Raw genomic sequence first — 17,753 nt, 5'->3', positions numbered from 1 at the left:
ATCTTATATAGTCTTCGCTCGTCGCTGCTTCCTCGCCTCCGTTCGCTTCCGTGGTCTCCACGTGCGAAATGTTGCACGGTCGCGCGAAACCGCGAACATTATTGGGGATAACCCTCGTCGGGTTAAAAAGTAATATTGTCTCTGCAATTTGTTATCAAGCTCGTGTGGTAACAATTTTCTTTCAATATCGTTTAAGAGAGTACTCGTTTTCCCTCGACCAAAATTGTGTAATTGTAATTTCTCTCTTAAATTACAATTACGCTAACATTTAGTGAGAACGTTTATTAACCGTACTAAATATTAGTATCCATAACTTTGCTCGTAGATTTATACATTTTCGGGAAAGAGACAAATTTCTATACGACAAAAATATTAATATTTAAAAAATTATAGGCCAGAACGTAAGTTATATTTATATTTACGTTGGTCCATGGTTGTTGGTTCGAAATAAATATTCGAAATGATTTTTTATCCGTTAAGTTGTCTGTACAGGCAGGTACCAAAATCGTCGAATAAAAACGAGGTGTAACAAAATGGCGGCGGATAAGGTGACGAGTACCGATTTTTCTAGACATTCTTCAATTTTTTTCTGTTATTGTAAACAAATTGTGGGGGGTATGTTCACAATTCCAGTATATGCTACGAAGGGATGTTTAGAGAAGAGGTGTATAAAATTTCAGGTGCATTTATCAATTACATTTTCAAATGTCATTTTCTGAAACATAGTTTTGACGAAGTTGCGTTTAAAAGGTTTCTACGCCAATACCGGTAAAACCTTGTTACTTAATCTGATCAACAATTGCTGATTCAGAGTCAAGAACGTACAAGTACACGTATAAAAATATAAAATGCTATTCGTATAATAAAATTACAAAGATAAGAAGGAATTAACCTAAGAAACTAATTTAATTCATATTTCGAATTTCGGTATATAATACATATTCCATACACTTGTAGAAAATGTAACAAAAAACCAATTTCTTCTAACCTCCTCTATGAACAAATACTTATTTAAACACTGAAACATTGATAAAGCGGTTCAATAATTCTTTTCGCTTGAACAAATAACGCTCGTGGTACGAAACTGGAAGGTTTTCTAAAAGTGCGAATCGTAAATATAATACATCGATAATAATGTAAATTGTTCGGGAAATAAGATAAAGTACTTATTACAGTAAAACTGAATAAAACTTTCTACGCGTTCAAGTGGCACTCACCTTTACAAGCGCGAACTGTGCACGTGATAATTCCCTTAACCAAGAGGCTCTTATTACACTAAACGTCTTTTAGGTCTCTTCGTCAAGGGACGAGTGTACGCTTTCACTCTCTAGTTTCAAATGCCCTTCGCCAGGCCCTTTTTTCTTCCTCGTGAAAAGTTTCCCTCCAGATTTCACCACAGGGGGAAAAAGGAGAGAAATGTAAAATTTGATTTACACTCTGGAACTGTTTTCTTTTAATATCAATATTCTAATTTGTAAATCCTTCGTACGCAATTTATGATAATCTATTTTAAATAGGTACGTACACACTCCCTTTTAAAAGTCTTGCAACACTTACTCTATTTGAAATGGATCTGAAACAAATTTGAAGGTATGTTATTTCATTTAATGTTTGTCAAGTAAATATAGTATCAAATTTTAATATTTTAAATTAGCGATTTATCTCGTTCAATGTTAGTTAGATAAAGGTAAAATAACATTGTGATATTTTAAAATTGTAACAGCACTTGAGCTGTCTTAGCCTAGCTTTTTGCACTACTAATTGTTAGAAAACAAATTGAGCAAATAATATTTGTAACCGAACCATTAATGCCATGTTAATTGCATTACACGAGTTGCCTTCAGTCTTGTCTTCTTATTTTAATTTCAACGTACAAGTAGTGTTACCCGTTGCCTGATCTGCAAGTTTGATCTATGTTAATATGACTATGTGAAGATTCATTAGTGTTTTTTCTGTGTGATCATTTAATTTAACCGCAATCTAGTTTTATTACGCACTACTACAGATGCTTCTATTAAAAAATTAATTGAGTACGAATAGAAAGGCAGTACGTGTACTCGATGCAATTAGACTATCGAAACGTAAGATTATAATCGAATCTGTATAATTTTTTTAATGACGATGATCAATTTGCAAAATCTGTTGTCACAACAGTCTATTAACGATTAAAATTAACATTCGAATTAATTTAGATCGAATCCAAAAATTCATTACATCGATTTGATTTTATAAATTTGGTGTCGTTCGTAGTAAATGTAAAAAAAAATCAGTCCTTTGCATTCCCTTCGTACAACAACCTAATAAAAATTACAACTAACGTCAGACTAAAATTAGATGGAATTTGAATCGATTATTTAAATATCAATTCATAGATTTCGTAATCGTTCGCGTTGAATTCGAAACAAGATCAGTCGTTCGCATTTACTTTCCACAATGATCTAATAACCTTGCTGTTGCGCATATTATAATCGAAAATGTAGCTTTCTTCCTTTTCACAGTGTCTATCGTTATTCTTGCATCAGTTATCGATAACCCCGTGATAGCTAAGAAAAAAAGAAAAACGCTTAATACTTAATAGTTTTCCCATTCGGCGAACGAGAAACGCGCACAGTTGCGGATTCAAATTTCGAACATCGAGGAAAATGATTTTACAAAATGGGAGTGTTGCCAAAACACGTTTGGTCCGAAATATAAATCATTGCTTGCGTCAGTGTTAAATGACGCTCGACGATACCCGACGCCATTAAACATCGTTCGTTCAAATCGTAAAAACAAGCTATTTCTGTTTTTTTCTTTCTTTTTAGTCGATGGTAAATAAATAACCGAAATGTTTAAAGTTTCTCTTAAACGAATACGGTAATCGATCGAGTAAGTAATAGAAAGCAAGGAAACTCAATTTCCATGCTTGTTTCTCTTACGAATGATCATAAATTTCCAATCTTCTCGTTTATTTTCCAATACAACAATCAAACGGTAGGTATTTCTCTTTCGTAATTGAAACGACGAGATGTACTTGTATTTGTAATCGGTTCTCCAATTTTCTAGTTACGAGGTATGCAATACATACATACATACGTCAATGATAATGTGAGGAGAATAAATAAACTCCTTATCTCGTTATTTAAAATTATTATATCAATTTATCGCTGCATTATTAAATGTAAGGGAACATTCAATTTGTGTCACGTCTGTTACGTTAGTTTCTTACTGTTTCGGGTCATCATTCGTTCACGGTTGCATCGTACATTTATTTAATAATTATAATTTGTAAATTATTTCTTTATTTCTCTATCGAGTCTACAAAAATCGTGTATTTCGTTTTCGTTTATACGAGAAAGAATCGACGATATTTCGAGAGATTTCTCATCGTGACAAATAGGAGAAATTTATTGTTTACACGTTTATTCGTCTCACCGTTCAGTTTGCATCGATCGTTCGAGAAATTTTACGCGTAATTTTACACCTTTCGAAAACACTCGTCCGTTCGATTCGTAGGAGGATTTGAAATCATAGAACGGGACGAGATTCAAATATCGAGGTCTCCGTAGGAATGAATCAGGATGAATAATTCAAATGTTCCAAAGTATAAATTAACTTTTCATTCGTTGTTACCGGCGAAGAACTGCGCTTCTGCGATAAATAATAATCGACACATCGAAACGTAATTGCTCTTACATCCTGTTTCGAGTGGCGATCGATCAAGGATAATTGAAGGCAGTTCGTCAGGCATTTTGTTTCTTCTTTTAAAAAGAACAAAATCTCGCATAAAGATGGACAAGCAAATGGCTCGCGTTACCTGAACGATTCGATCGACGTATCGATTAGGTCGATACTGCGGTTGATTAATTATTGGGTAGCAAGTAACAAATTGATACCTTTTGCTGCCTATGTTCGGAGAATCTGTCGTCAACGTCGTGGTTCCTTCGTTGAAGCAAAATGTATAGTGAGACATTGTTACATAAATTTCTGCGAAAATTTCACGATCTATGATGGATCACCTTGGTCAAGATGGGGAGTAGCATCGATGATTTATTTCGGATGATCGATGGAATTATTCCCAAAGAATTAATTAGAAGCAACAAGTAAAAGAGATGGGACAAATTTGTACGATGTATGGAAAAGCTCAGTAGAGTGAAAACAAAACATGTATTAAAACTTTAACTTTCAAATAATAATGAAAACTACCCAGCCGTTTGCAATGGAATTTGTATATATTGTATTAGGTTACATAATAGCATTTCTAGGTTAGGTTAAATCCTGTAACAGCATTTTTAAGTGAGGTTAGGTTTTACAACAGAGTCTTCTAGGTGGAGTTAGATTTTATAACAATATTTATAGGTCGGATCAGGTTTAATAGATATTTATCTGCACGTGGTTTCTTATGCACATAAATATTGTGTTTATATTTACACGTATACGTAATAAAGAAATTTATTATAATAGATTTAATATTCGCCATTTCGTTTAATTTTGGATACTTCAATTTTAAATACCTACTTTATAACGTACTTTACAAATTAGCCCATTTGAAAATTACCACCAATCGTTTCCTAACCGATCAAACAGTAGATCGAAATTTCAAGCTCGTGCCATTACATAAAGTGCTACACGAATCGTTGGATAAAAAAAATCACGTTGGTAATTATACAAATTACGTTACACAGAAACGCTTCAAGTGTAGTTTTTCAATTTATTTTCCACTTCCGTTAAATAGGGTGTAACCAATCTCACCACGTGCTGGCGTCTTTAAATCTAGATTTCTTTCATTTATATATTTAACGTTTTTATCGCGTATTATACGAATATAAGAAAAAATAAAACAGGAAATATAAACGTATGCGATTCCAGAAGACCTGATTGGGTAATTACAAATTTAAAAAAATAAATACGATTATTATTTGCTGAAAAGTGTGCTCTTCCAAGGAATGAAAGTATCTTAATTGTATCTCGTTTACATTCATTAGGAGCAATGAAGTACATAAATCATCGTTAATAATTCTTAATGACAAACTGAGCTAGCATACTCCGATTCTACTAAACTGTTTGTCAACAGCATTCTCTCGATAAATTCTAAATAACTTTTGATCCAACTGACTATTTTGTTCTTATATCGAATTCTTCGAAAATCGATTGAACGAACGATTGGAAAAAGTTCCACTTGATATTGGAAAGTATTCCACAAATGTTATTAGTTCCTTATATAGAAGAAAATCTGAAATACAACTATTTCATACACAAATCTATTTACTTTCCTTATCAGCTGACAGATGAAAAGTTGCTGGTGACCTTGAAAACTTAAAACATCTCGATTCGTCAAGTTCTTATTAAAAAAAATTGAATCGATTAAATCAGATATACACTGTATACATGTGCTGGCAATAATAATAAATACAGAATACAATGGGACATTCTCAAAGAAGCATTTGCTTCGTTTACATTTATAGGTAATAAATGTTATTACACCTTCTCTACCTGTTGCAAAAAAAAAAAAATAAAATATTAAGATTGTTAACGGTGAATTGAGAAAACCTGACGTATAATAAAAAATAAATGATTCTTACGATTTGTAGGTAAGTATAAATTGATCTAAGATTGGTCTGTGCGTAGACTCGACTCTATAAATGTCACAAACATATATCGAATGTGCTTTCGACTTCCGACAATAACAATTTTTGTATGCATTCTAAAAAAGTGACGTGTTATTTTTTGTAGTTCTTGTATTCTTGTTGGTACTGTCAGCAGAACGAGCGTTAACGGTACCAGTGTGTTCAAAGTTTAAAGTGATACATTCTCCAGTGGTGCGGTTCAATGAATGAGCAGAAACTCGTCGTAATACTACACGAAGGACATTTCTAACGATGTGCTCAGTACTATCTCTACTTTTGTTGAAAACTGTCCAATTTAGAACACTCGAACCATATTCACGGTGTATGTAAAATGCATCGATTGAAAAATAAGTAAAAAGACACAGCTGAAGATAATACGAAACGAAATATCGATGAAAATGTCAACGTTTGAACAATAAACGGGTTAACGTATTTGTACAGGTATGATTGATATAGCAAAATGAACGAAAGTTTGTAAATGAAGTAATAATAACGTGTATATGCAGGTTATCAGAGCATTAAGGTTCAATAATCGTTCATTATGATCATTAGTTGAAACATTTTTCTATATTTGAATCTGTAGTGGATGTATCAATAATTAACACTACAATTTGTGTTTCACTACTTGTGTTAACACTACTATTTGGAATTTCTGAATTAATAATAATTGATAAAACGAGAGGCACATGTACCTAGTAATGTACAAAAAAAGTGTTGATAAATTTAATACGGAAAGTGCGCGTTATTTCCAACACGAGTTCCGAAAGATACCACGAAAATGGTAGGTACATGAATGGATCTTACGTAATATGTCTGAAACGTTACGGAATGATCGTCGATCGTGAGATTTCCATCCCATCGAGGAAGTAGGAAGTTAGAATCGTGTACCAAATCATCGTGTTGCGTCAAAACGTTCGAAATGGAATTTAAAAAAGAGTAAATAGAGCAACGTACCTGAATTCGTGAAAGATTTAACAAAATCGATACCGCACAAATTGCAAGAACTACCAATCGCTATTCAATAACATTGTTTTCATGCCGCATATAATAATTTCGTCCATGAAAAATATTATTTTAACAGCGACGTCGTTAATAAGTAATTACCTTAGCAGAAATATTTCAGAGGAAAATTTGCTTCAATTCGATAAAATTTCTAATGATGAATTCTAACCTTGAGAAATTTTTTTGGTGAAGATATTTGGTCGTATTGCTTCAAAAATAACAAGTATCGTTTTATAATTTAATACCAATTCTCGTTAAAATTACGATTAACGGATCGTAGAACCGAGACTTTATTTTCACACATTTGTATTACGTATTAGCACAATATCGATTAAATGAAAACCGCTTGCGCAGCGATCACGATTCTACCGCGAAGAGTTCTCGATAAACGTTTTGCTCTCGGAACTTTCCAGGGGGGATTGAGATTGTTCGAATTTTTATTAATTTAGCGTAAATATTGCGATAGATCTCGGCGACGTTGGTCAAAACAGACGATTTACGTAAATCCTTGGTGGCACTGGTGCTAGATAAATTTCTTGTCTCTATACGACCGAATGACGCCGCCGGGGAATACCCAATCGCGAAAGTTGATTACCTTCTGCGTATTAATCCACGGAGGCTTTGGACGACCGCTCGTTCCGTTTCACAGAGGCGTCCATTGTCTACGAAGGCGAGGTAGGTAGGTAAGTACATCTGCCTCCTCGGGTTCAATGTCAAGACGAGTGACCTACCTATGGCCTAGGTACGTGAATCGCGAGGCAACGTCTACGTGTGCCCGTTGTTTCACACCGTCTATGGAACAACGATGGCGATTCATCGTCGGTAACAATACTTTCGTGAGAAAATTACATTCTTTTTTTCTCCAACTGGTACGATAACTCTTGAGAGTCGTTTAATAACGTCCGTCGAAATATCATAAACATTGAACGCCATTGTGCGATTCGTCGCTTACCGGACAAGTCAATGGGAATTTTGTTTATACGTTGTTAACGTTTCCGGGGTCGATCTTTATCGAATCTTCCTCTTGCGAAGATCTTCGATCAACATACGAATCGTTTCAATTGAGAATTCTTTTTGTCTCGTACGATCGACAATGTACGAACATTTTTCAGATCTTCATTTGCATATTTATTTTGTATCTTTATTGTGCACCATTGCGAATGGTGAAACGTGTACGATGGAAATAGTAAAATAAACGATGTAATGATTTCATCGTAATTGGAGTCTCTGCTTTTCGATAAACGCGATCGTATTTTGTGCAAATTTTTATAATACTTTCTTATTTGTCTAATGATATTCGAACGCTCATACTCGTATACCCAAATACTTGGATACTCGAATATTCGAATAACGATATACGAGTACTCGACTATCCAGATACTTAAATATTCGAATAACGATACTCGAGTACTCGACTATTCGGATACTCGAATATTCGAATAATAATATACGAGTACTCGACTATCCAGATACTCAAATATTCGAATAACGATACTCGAGTTCTCGACTATTCGGATACTCAAATATTCGAATAATGATATTCGAATACCCAAACAATTGAAGTTTATTCGTGACATTCGAATACCTACAAAATATTCGAATAGTCGCAGTCCTGATCAGAACTTGGATACTGTATCCATTTACTAATACATATTCATCGAAGCTTCTTTTAAAAAGATATTACAGTTATTTTTTTTTCTCACCAAATCTCATATTCTGTTGTCAACAATCACGAGAAATACTTTTCGGGATAAAAGAAGCTCTTGGACAGACTGATACGCCTGCGTTTCGAGGCACTTACCGCAAGTGACCTGGAAGAATGGAACCAGATTTCTATCTTCTCCCAAGAACTTTGATGACACCAAAGAAACACAAGGGAAAACAATACGCAGTAGGAATAGTCCACTATTTCGAAGAGATAAAGTCTGCCAGAAATTCTCGTTAACTCGATCCCTAATGGGTTCCACATTATCGGAGTCGTGGTGCTGCTAAGGTATATAAATCGGTCATTGGAGGTAGAAGCTTCAGTAAGGGTTTGGTTCCATTGCAACGACTTATGAAGAAGTAACAACGAACTTTAAAATTCACCATGTTGAAAGTGACGGTTTTGGTACTCACGGTTCTCTTCGCGCTGCAACGCAACGTTAAAGGTAACTCTCATCGATATTCGTTCTTAGCACGATACGTAATTTTAATATAAAATTTGAAGAACTCCGAGCAAAGTACTCTTCATTATTTAGCATACAGCTCGTCTCGACTTTTAAATTCGCTCGATTTGAATTGCATTCAATGTTCGAATTATTCGAGCCGGGTATTTTGAATCATTTGTACGAGACACGTTGTGTCGAGGGCATCGAAGTATACCTAATTCGAACAAGGCGCACACCGTAGCCGCTAACAATGAGTAAGGTGTGTTCTTAAAGAATGAATAACGTGAGTCATTCGTGTGTTTAAGTAAAAACCGAGAAATGCGTTTGCATCGGCAAGGAAACATAAATCGATTGTATTATGATTTATCGTACATTCCGATGATTAAATACAACAATATGCCCGATCGCCCGATAGTTCTAGGATATCCAATGACGCAGATATTTTTCAAACAATGTTGTAACGTTGTGCCGTTCGAAGATAAAATAAGCAACGAGCAACAACTACCATAATTCGAACACGACCGACAACCGACCGTTTTCAACACGACGAGCCGAATTTTGAATTTAATTATGGTCATGGAAACGTTTGGACCGGCTATTAGCGTGTCATTAGCGTTAAGAGGTTGGAGCAAAAAAATATTTTAAGGAAATTCATATCCGTGAATGACTCAACGTTACTTGGCAACAAATCGTGGAGAACGATGTAGAAAGTACATCACCGTTCAAAAATCTCGAGATTGTTTACAGCTACTAAATAAAAATTCCTTGCGGGATACTTTCATTCGCGTTCCAACATTTCCAATTATTTATTTTCACATTGTATGTACAATATAAGAATATTTTCCATTCGGTGAGATTTTAATATAAAGTATACGTTTCAACGTAAAGTACAAAGAACTTCTTCAAGGTGCTAAGTTACAAAGTCTCGCCCTTTTTATGGCGTTTTATTAGTATTCGTCACAATTTTACAACTCGATTGTACGACTTAATTCTTATTCGAATATCTTGGACAAATACTACACGATCCTCGATTTTTGAACGACAGTGTACACGATCTACACATCGATACCACGACGTTAACAAAGCAGTTACGAAAGAAAGAAATTGTTCTCTACGCGTTGATCGAAGCGTGTAATAAAAATTTACTTTTAAAAGTACAAGCATGTGCTCACTACGGAAGCACCTGCTTCGATACAGAAGAATTTAATTTTTTCAAATAACGATCAACCTATTACACTCGAATCGAATTTAAATACAAGTAGTTATATTTACATCTTTATCTCGCGCAATGTTACACTTTCGCGCTTAATCGTGCAACAAGAAGAATAAAACTGCCTCGAATTATTCTAATCTTTTAGAGAGCAACGCCATAGTTGGCCAGTGTTAAGCTCGACTGTACCTTAGCTACGCCTGTTTCAGGTAACCCGCTCTCGAGTGATCCTCCGTCAGTAAATATTGAAACTCGCCGAGACACAAGGATGTTTCAGTCGGAATCAAAGCACTGGCCGAATTTCCATCATTCTTGGGTACCATCGTTCCCGACGTTCTCGGTGAGCAATGTGTTCACCGACGAGGACGATCTCGCGTTGGCTGTTTTGAAGAAGAAGGTTCTGGCGCTGGAGAACTCCCAAAAGGAACTTTTCCAGGCCGTGGAGCAGCTCGACAAAGGTAAATACCCGGACAATTACGAGGGAAGTGTGGTTTTACGATGAGAACTTCTCTCAAACGAATCGATCTCCGTAACAGCGATCAAGGCGCCACCTTGCGATACCGTGTCGGCCCCAGTGGTCACTGACGAGGAACCCTCTGTGATAACGGAGGAGTCAGACGAGCCATTGATCATCGAGGAGGTAAACACGTCCGAAGATACGAAAAAAAACCAGGTACAAAGTGTTACCGAAGCGACAAACGGCGCCAATGGGGTCGTGGTTGCGTCTGCAACGAACCCTGATAAAGAAACCCCGCCACCGACCAAAGTGGATGAAAAGAACTCGGAAGAGGGAACAGTAGCACCTATAGAAAACAACGATGCACCGGCTGACGTAGTCGCGAATGAAAACGTGGCGAATGAAACGGTACCGGGGGATGATGGTGAAAAGGCCGGGTCGACGGTGAAGCTCGAAGAACTGGAGGCAACGCTGGAACTAGCGAAACCACAGCCGGATGTTGCTTTGGAACGGAACGAAAAGATAGCAAGTTCTACGATTGATGTTGCAGAGAGTAAGCTGTAAACGATTCGTCGGACCGAGCAGGGAAATTATATCGACGCAGGGAATCATTTTCAGACACACCTACAAACTCGATAACGAGGGTATACCTTGAGATAACGACGCAAACGTGAAAGAGAATCGGGAATTTCGTATTCGGCCGCTTGACGAATTCTTTCGTGCTCGAGTATTCGAATACTTCGCTAGTTCTAATATTCGGATAGTATTCGAATACCGTGAAAAATTATCCGCGTAGTCTGAGTAGTCGAGTATTCAAATAGTACGGTGGTTCAAATATTCGGAGCTAACATTCGGATAGTATTCGAATACCGTGAAAAATTATCCGCGTAGTCTGAGTAGTCGAGTATTCGAATAGTACGGTGGTTCAAATATTCGGAGTATATAATTCGGATACTATTCGAATACCGTGTAATGAATACAATGTACACCGCCGATATTCGAATATTTTCTACATTCGTAAAAGATATTTGTAGTATTTGAATTATCCAATGTGGTTAGGTGTGTCTGTCTGCCAACTTATTTCTTGAAAAATAGTATTCGAACAATAATATTCGAAATTTTTCGTAGCTTGTATATATACATTTAAACACCTATAAGCTATTAAAATATTGAATTAACCGAATAGTTCCAATCTATTTAACGTATATCGAGAGGGTCACGTTGATTAACGTGTTTTGTTTCCTAACTCGGAACACGAGCTACGTTGATCAACGTGTTATGGTTCCTAACTCAGAACACGGTCCACGTTCATCAAGGTGTCTATTTTCCGATAACAAACCTATTCTTCATTTCGATTTGGTCAACATTTGACCATACACGGTGTTCATAAATATGTACAGTTCTTTTCAATTTTCCTATTTTATTAATTTCTGCCCACTGTTTTGCGAATATTATCTTGAGTGGTACGTTTACAATTTTATATTTAAATTAAACGATGAAAAATTTAATCAATCGAGTATTTTTTATTTTCATTTGCTTCGTTCACTCGAGGATAAATACTCGTATTTACAGATATATATTTCGATAGGACAATTTTTTACTTTTCGATATTAATAAAAATTAACACAAACGTATAAGATGCAACTGTACAATTCGAAGGCGAGTATAAATGTACTATTCGAATTCCTTCTACCGTTTGTAATTTTCAAAATTTCAAGATAACCTTCGGTTTTCTAAATAAAAATCATATTTTGTATCGTAACAGAAAGACAGGGATAACACTCAATCTCTGTCGTGTTAAATAACGTGACCTTCGAACGACCTTTAAACCGATACAATCGTCGGTGAAAGTAACGATTTCTTGTTCGCGAATACTTTTCGGATAACATAGAATTAGTTATCCAAAAGATTTGTATTAAAACTATACGATCTAGGTCACCGTGAGAAACGAGGTCGATCAATCACGAAATAATAGAAACGAATGACCGACCATGACTCCAGTTTTAACGTAAGATTACTAATCAATGCTTACGAAATTGCATATAAACTGATTCGGAAAGAACATTTAAAAAAATTCATTACTCGCTAATTCGAATAAATTCGAATATAAAAAAAAAAAAGAAAAGAAAACTGAACCGTGCATGTTCCATTAAAAATGAATTTGAACCGATTCTTCGAGGGAATCTCAGTTAACGAATAATAAATCGTCGTGAGGGTTCGATTAATTTCTAATCGCTCGATAGTTTCGTCTCCCAGATTGCATTGCCCTAAATCGATCGCTATTCCCCGAAAATCGCATCCTCTCCTTTTTGTGCGCGCGAGTCATCGCGCCATTGTAACTCCATTCGTCGAAGAGTATTACGTGGATGGACACACGTTGAATATCAATAAGGACTCTAAGGTCGTTCATACTTATTAAAAAAGGGCAGAGAGTAGGAGCGCAGAAGTCAGAACGTTGTTAGACATGGCTAGGAGCAGCCTTTGCATCGTACCATTGTGTTTCGTGTTGATGGTCGCGCGGGCAGGTAAATAATACTAATTCCATAAAGCGAAAAATATATGTCGCGTAGCGGCGCAGTCGTCTCTCGTTTTCTAAATTCCTGGCACACGCGATTCGCGAGAGATTCGCGCGACTTCGGAGAATATCATTCGGATACTATTCGAATAACGTGAAAAATTATCCGCGCGGTATGAGTAGTTCGGTATTCAAATAGTACAGTGGTTCAAATATTCGGAGAGTATCATTCGGATACTATTCGAATGACGTGAAAAATTATCCGCGCGGTATGAGTAGTTCGGTATTCAAATAGTACGGTGGTTCAAATATTCGGAGAATATCGTTCGGATACTATTCGAATAACGTGAAAAATTATCCGCGCGGTCTGAGTAGTTCGGTATTCAAATAGTTCTGTGGTTCAAATATTCGGAGAATATCATTCGGATACTATTCGAATGACGTGAAAAATTATCCGCGCGGTATGAGTAGTTCGGTATTCAAATAGTACGGTGGTTCAAATATTCGGAGAATATCGTTCGGATACTATTCGAATGACGTGAAAAATTATCCGCGCGGTCTGAGTAGTTCGGTATTCAAATAGTACGGTGGTTCAAATATTCGGAGAGTATCATTCGGATACTATTCGAATGACGTGAAGAATTATCTCGTATCTCGAGACACGGTAACATGAAAAGTGTACAGTGATCGTTGTGGGGAAACTGAAACGTTCCCAAGGAATGTCGAGAAGGAAAATAAATTGATCGTAACGTGCGTCGTTGAGTCGAGTGATCCAATTTTTTTAAACACGTCGCGCGACGTTGGAAAAAAATTTATAAATCGATGACGTGCAATTGAACCGATCCGAAGAGTCGATGTCTTGTTGGACAAATGGTGTTCCAGCTTGGACCAATCGGTAAACGGTAAAAGGAATAAAAAATAACGCACAAATGACGGAGTGTATTTATTCGCAATTTATAGAAGTTACGTAAGATAACAATTGACTGGGTCCTGATAGCAGAGAAAGTAACATTTTGGTCAATGTTTTGAAAAAGTTTATTCTTTTTATCAAATACGATCAATTTTCTCTAAATGTGAAATTACAACGCTGGTCCAATATGGCGATGGTTGCAAGAACACTGATAATACGCGATGACGGTATAATAGGAAGATCCAGGCGTGAAACAGTATTTTTCGAAAGTTTCGAAATTATCCGATCGGACGGTTTTATTTTTGATCGGTTCGTTGCGAAATATTCCGTTCTACAATTTAAATTGAAATATTTATGGAACGAGTAATGGTTAAAAAGTTGTTTCTCATCTGTGCTTTGTAGCAACGTGTAAACGTCTCGACTCTCGAAGGTGTTCTCTTTAAGGCGAGACACTAAGAGTGATAAAATCGTAGCCAAGGAAGACTCTTTGGTGTAAATGTGTCACGGGAATACGCGTCTCATTTCGCAGATGATCGCGCTCTTCACGCGGAGGAAGACGAGCGACGATGGAACACGCCACCGGAGCTCATACCGGAGCAAGTCATCAGGAAATCCAACGCGAAGAATGAACGATCGTTGTCTATTCCCATCACGACAAATATCAACGTAAACACGGGAAACAATGCACACTCTTTGGGTTTCCAAGTGAGCCCTGAAGGCATCGGTTACTCGGAGAGCACCAGCTTCAACCATCCGTACGTTTTCACTGTTAGGGACTATTCGAAAAATTCGATGTTCGAATACTCGACAGGTTTTCGAATACTGGGAACAAATTTCGAACGCTGGAGGATTCGGATATCTTTATTCGAATATTCGAATACACGAATATCGTCGTTCGAATGTTCGAGTACTCGAATATCTTTATTCGAATATTCGAATACACGAATATCGTCGTTCGAATGTTTGAGTACTCGAAAATTGGCGTTCGAATTTTTTAGTACTCGAATATCTTTATTCGAATATTGGAATACACGAATATCGTCGTTCGAATATTCGAATACACGAATATTGTCGTTCGAATATTCGAATACACGAATATCGTCGTTCGAATATTCGAATACACGAATATCGTCGTTCGAATATTCGAATACACGAATATCTTTATTCGAATATTGAAATACACGAATATCGTCGTTCGAATATTCGAATACACGAATATCGTCGTTCGAATATTCGAATACACGGATATCGTCGTTCGAATATTCGAATACACGAATATCGTCGTTCGAATATTCGAGCATTCGAGTAACATTATTCGAGTATTCGAACGTTGGTATATTATTCGAATAAACTAGTATTTGACGTTAGAGTTTGTTTACACAGGTATCCTTTCATATCGACATTATTTTCACGCCAACGTTTTCTTTCATTACAATTTTTTCGTTAGAATCAACTCTCTCTCTCTGTTTTTCGATGTTCTCTATGAAAGAAAAATGGCCACCGTAACGACAAACGACGAAATTATATCTCGTATTTTGTCAGGGTCATCTCGCAAAGTCAATCGGTGTCGCTCGCCGTGGGATCGACAGGAGTCTCGGGTGCCGTGGGCCAAGCAGTCGGTCAACATCATCCCGTTTATGGCAGTCAAGGAAACGTCAATGCTCATTCGTTCGGTTTCGGTTCTGCGGCTGCCTCTGCATCTGGAACCGTTCAAAATGGCCACGCATCTTCCGCTGCCGCCTCTTCGGTCGGTTCTGGACATTCTTCTGCCTCATCGAGCGGGGAAACCATCGTTCTTCCAGAAGGAATGCATATCCGGTTTCCAGGAGGGCCTCAGAGACAACCGATCTGGACCAATATCCATCCGAATTATAACAACAATGGTGAGATGCACTTTGAGCAATTTTTGCAACAATTTTTTTATATCGATCGCATCGAATTTATTTTACGTTTCATCGTCAACGTTAAATATTGAATTGTTGGAAAAGTCATTTCGTTTTCCAAAATGGAGAATATATAATTTAATAGAATGTTTGATTTGAAACTCGAAAAAAATCGTGTTTCATTTTCATCGAAAAAAATCAAATAAATATTGTTCCAATTGTTGAATAATCCACTTCGAGAACTCTGCGCGAGCGAACAAATGAAGTTTCATGGTACGTCTCACTCGTGGACAAGGAAATGTTAACAATAGGAATTTTTCTAGATCACGGTGCTTCGCATCCGCCGAAGTTGAACATCAACGTGAAACCGTATCGAGAGCAAAACAGTGGACCAATTACGTTGCAAGTTTCGTCTCAGCCAACACGATGGGAAAATAGGAAGCCAACGATTCGTATACACAAATGGCATCCTACTTACAGGCCATACTACGACGAAATACAATTATGAAGAAACGCGAGAAATTTGCTAGAAAAATTTGAAATCGATTCAACGTTACCGAATATTTAAAAACGACTAAACGGTTTCTACCGTTACCGAATATTGACTCGTTTCTTTAACCGATATATGTTTTCTTCTTTTCGTCAGATTTGTTAACTTATTTTACCGATCGAGATTCGAAGACTTCGTAGAATCGTAAATCTGTATTTAAAATATTCTTGAATTAAATCTTGATCGAAAGTATCATACGTATCCTGATAAAGTAGTCTTTAAAAATAATATTCTTTGTAAATAATAAAACTTGGTACGCAATAAACGTTCGATTCAACGAAAAACGAGGAACAGAGTACACGTATTTAATAAGAGAAATATGTATATTTACCGTTGTTTTGAAATAAAAAGGAAAACGAACCGTTGATATTGACCGATTCGATTCGGTTCGATCGATCAGAAATTTCTTTACCTACTTTGGTGATTCGATCGAACATAGTTCCCAAAATCGTCGTTCTTAAACGAAGAGGTCGTCGCAAAACCAATGATATTTTATCCGGTCGGTATTTCAGAACTTACGATACCGACACTGGTTAGATAAAATGACTATTTTATATCTTGTTTGATCAGTTTTAATGTGTATCCTACTAAACGAGAGATATATCGTTACAGTTTGATTTTGAAAGCATCAAGTTAATGCTAACTTGGAAATAAAAATTGTACGATCGACTGTGGTACAGTGTTAGTTGAAATAAAAATTCAACGAATGGTAATTTTCTGTTTTATCGACGATACAGTGATCTTACCTAAGTGTGAAAACTATTGCAGTTCGATACGTATGAAAGCAGAGGTTGCGACGATCGAACGGCTAATTTGAATCATTTGAAAAGAAATAGATGGAAAAATTTCCGTATCCTATTGAAAACTTTCTAGTGCTGGATTATTCAAATTTTCATCTTTGAGCTTATTTCTGAATTTGGTTTTATTCGTAATCATAATTGGAACATTTTATCAGCAATAGTAAATTTTTGTAAAATGTTGACATATCGTTTGATTTAAACTGTGAACGAAAAAAAATCGGATCACAGTTACAGCGACAACGGTATTCTCATTTTATCGTTAGATTTTCAAATCTGTTCACGACTTTATTTTGTTAAAATAAATTATAAACTCGATGGAAGAGTAAATCCTTGCATATCCATGCCAATTAACGCAAAAATTAGAGTTGTTTTCGAAAATCCTACTCGAAGACTGTAGAAAGTCATATTCTTTAAAAATACAATACTACTCGTGTATCGTAGAAATCCGAGGATCGAGGTATACCTTCACCGGTTGGATTGAAGGTCACGACCACAACGTCTGATTATTCATTGCTAGCCAGTCTAATAAAAACTATACCTCGACCGATTAACGCCCATCAATAAGAAAAACCTTCGAACCGAGATAAACGAAACTAAAAATTCCTCTCGGTTAGCTTCCTTCGATATAAACTTTCGAAACTCTCGTTAGAAATTTAAACTAGAACGATGG

General features: G+C 36.4%; 2 protein-coding genes across 3 annotated transcripts in view; one reads left to right on the top strand and one right to left on the bottom strand.

Moving 5' to 3' along the window:
* Window positions 1-2: 2 nt before the first annotated feature.
* Window positions 3-17,753, bottom strand: part of LOC143149229 (gem-associated protein 7) — a 54,027-nt gene continuing 36,276 nt past the window's right edge. Inside the window, exons 3-4 of one of the 2 annotated variants that reach the window (XR_012992726.1) lie at window positions 1,218-1,573; window positions 3-141 (exon numbers count right to left, since the gene is read on the bottom strand). The gene's annotated coding sequence lies outside the window, so the exon portion shown is untranslated. Of the gene's footprint in view, window positions 142-750; window positions 1,097-1,217; window positions 1,574-17,753 lie in introns of those variants that run through there. The other variant, XR_012992727.1, reaches the window with a different exon arrangement.
* LOC143149194 (uncharacterized) lies at window positions 7,195-16,642 on the top strand. Its single transcript, XM_076316362.1, has 7 exons — window positions 7,195-7,291; window positions 8,286-8,758; window positions 10,178-10,426; window positions 10,505-10,978; window positions 14,380-14,605; window positions 15,393-15,733; window positions 16,057-16,642. The coding sequence occupies exons 2-7, from the start codon at window positions 8,698-8,700 to the stop codon at window positions 16,239-16,241; spliced, it is 1,536 nt and encodes a 511-aa protein (XP_076172477.1). The 5' UTR covers window positions 7,195-7,291; window positions 8,286-8,697; the 3' UTR covers window positions 16,242-16,642.

Source organism: Ptiloglossa arizonensis, chromosome 1, assembly GCF_051014685.1.
Source record: "Ptiloglossa arizonensis isolate GNS036 chromosome 1, iyPtiAriz1_principal, whole genome shotgun sequence".
Classification (NCBI taxonomy): Eukaryota; Metazoa; Arthropoda; class Insecta; order Hymenoptera; family Colletidae; genus Ptiloglossa; species Ptiloglossa arizonensis.
The sequence above is the reverse complement of the archived record's forward strand: the minus strand, read 5'-3'. Positions and strand labels throughout refer to the sequence as shown.

Excerpts from the sequence above, each read along its gene's own strand:
- LOC143149194 (XM_076316362.1), top strand. The coding sequence starts at position 8,698 with ATGTTGAAAGTGACGGTTTTGGTACTCACGGTTCTCTTCGCGCTGCAA. Across the intron at positions 10,427-10,504 it reads CGTGGAGCAGCTCGACAAAG|CGATCAAGGCGCCACCTTGC; the intron begins GTAAATACCCGG and ends TCTCCGTAACAG. Across the intron at positions 15,734-16,056 it reads TCCGAATTATAACAACAATG|ATCACGGTGCTTCGCATCCG; the intron begins GTGAGATGCACT and ends GAATTTTTCTAG.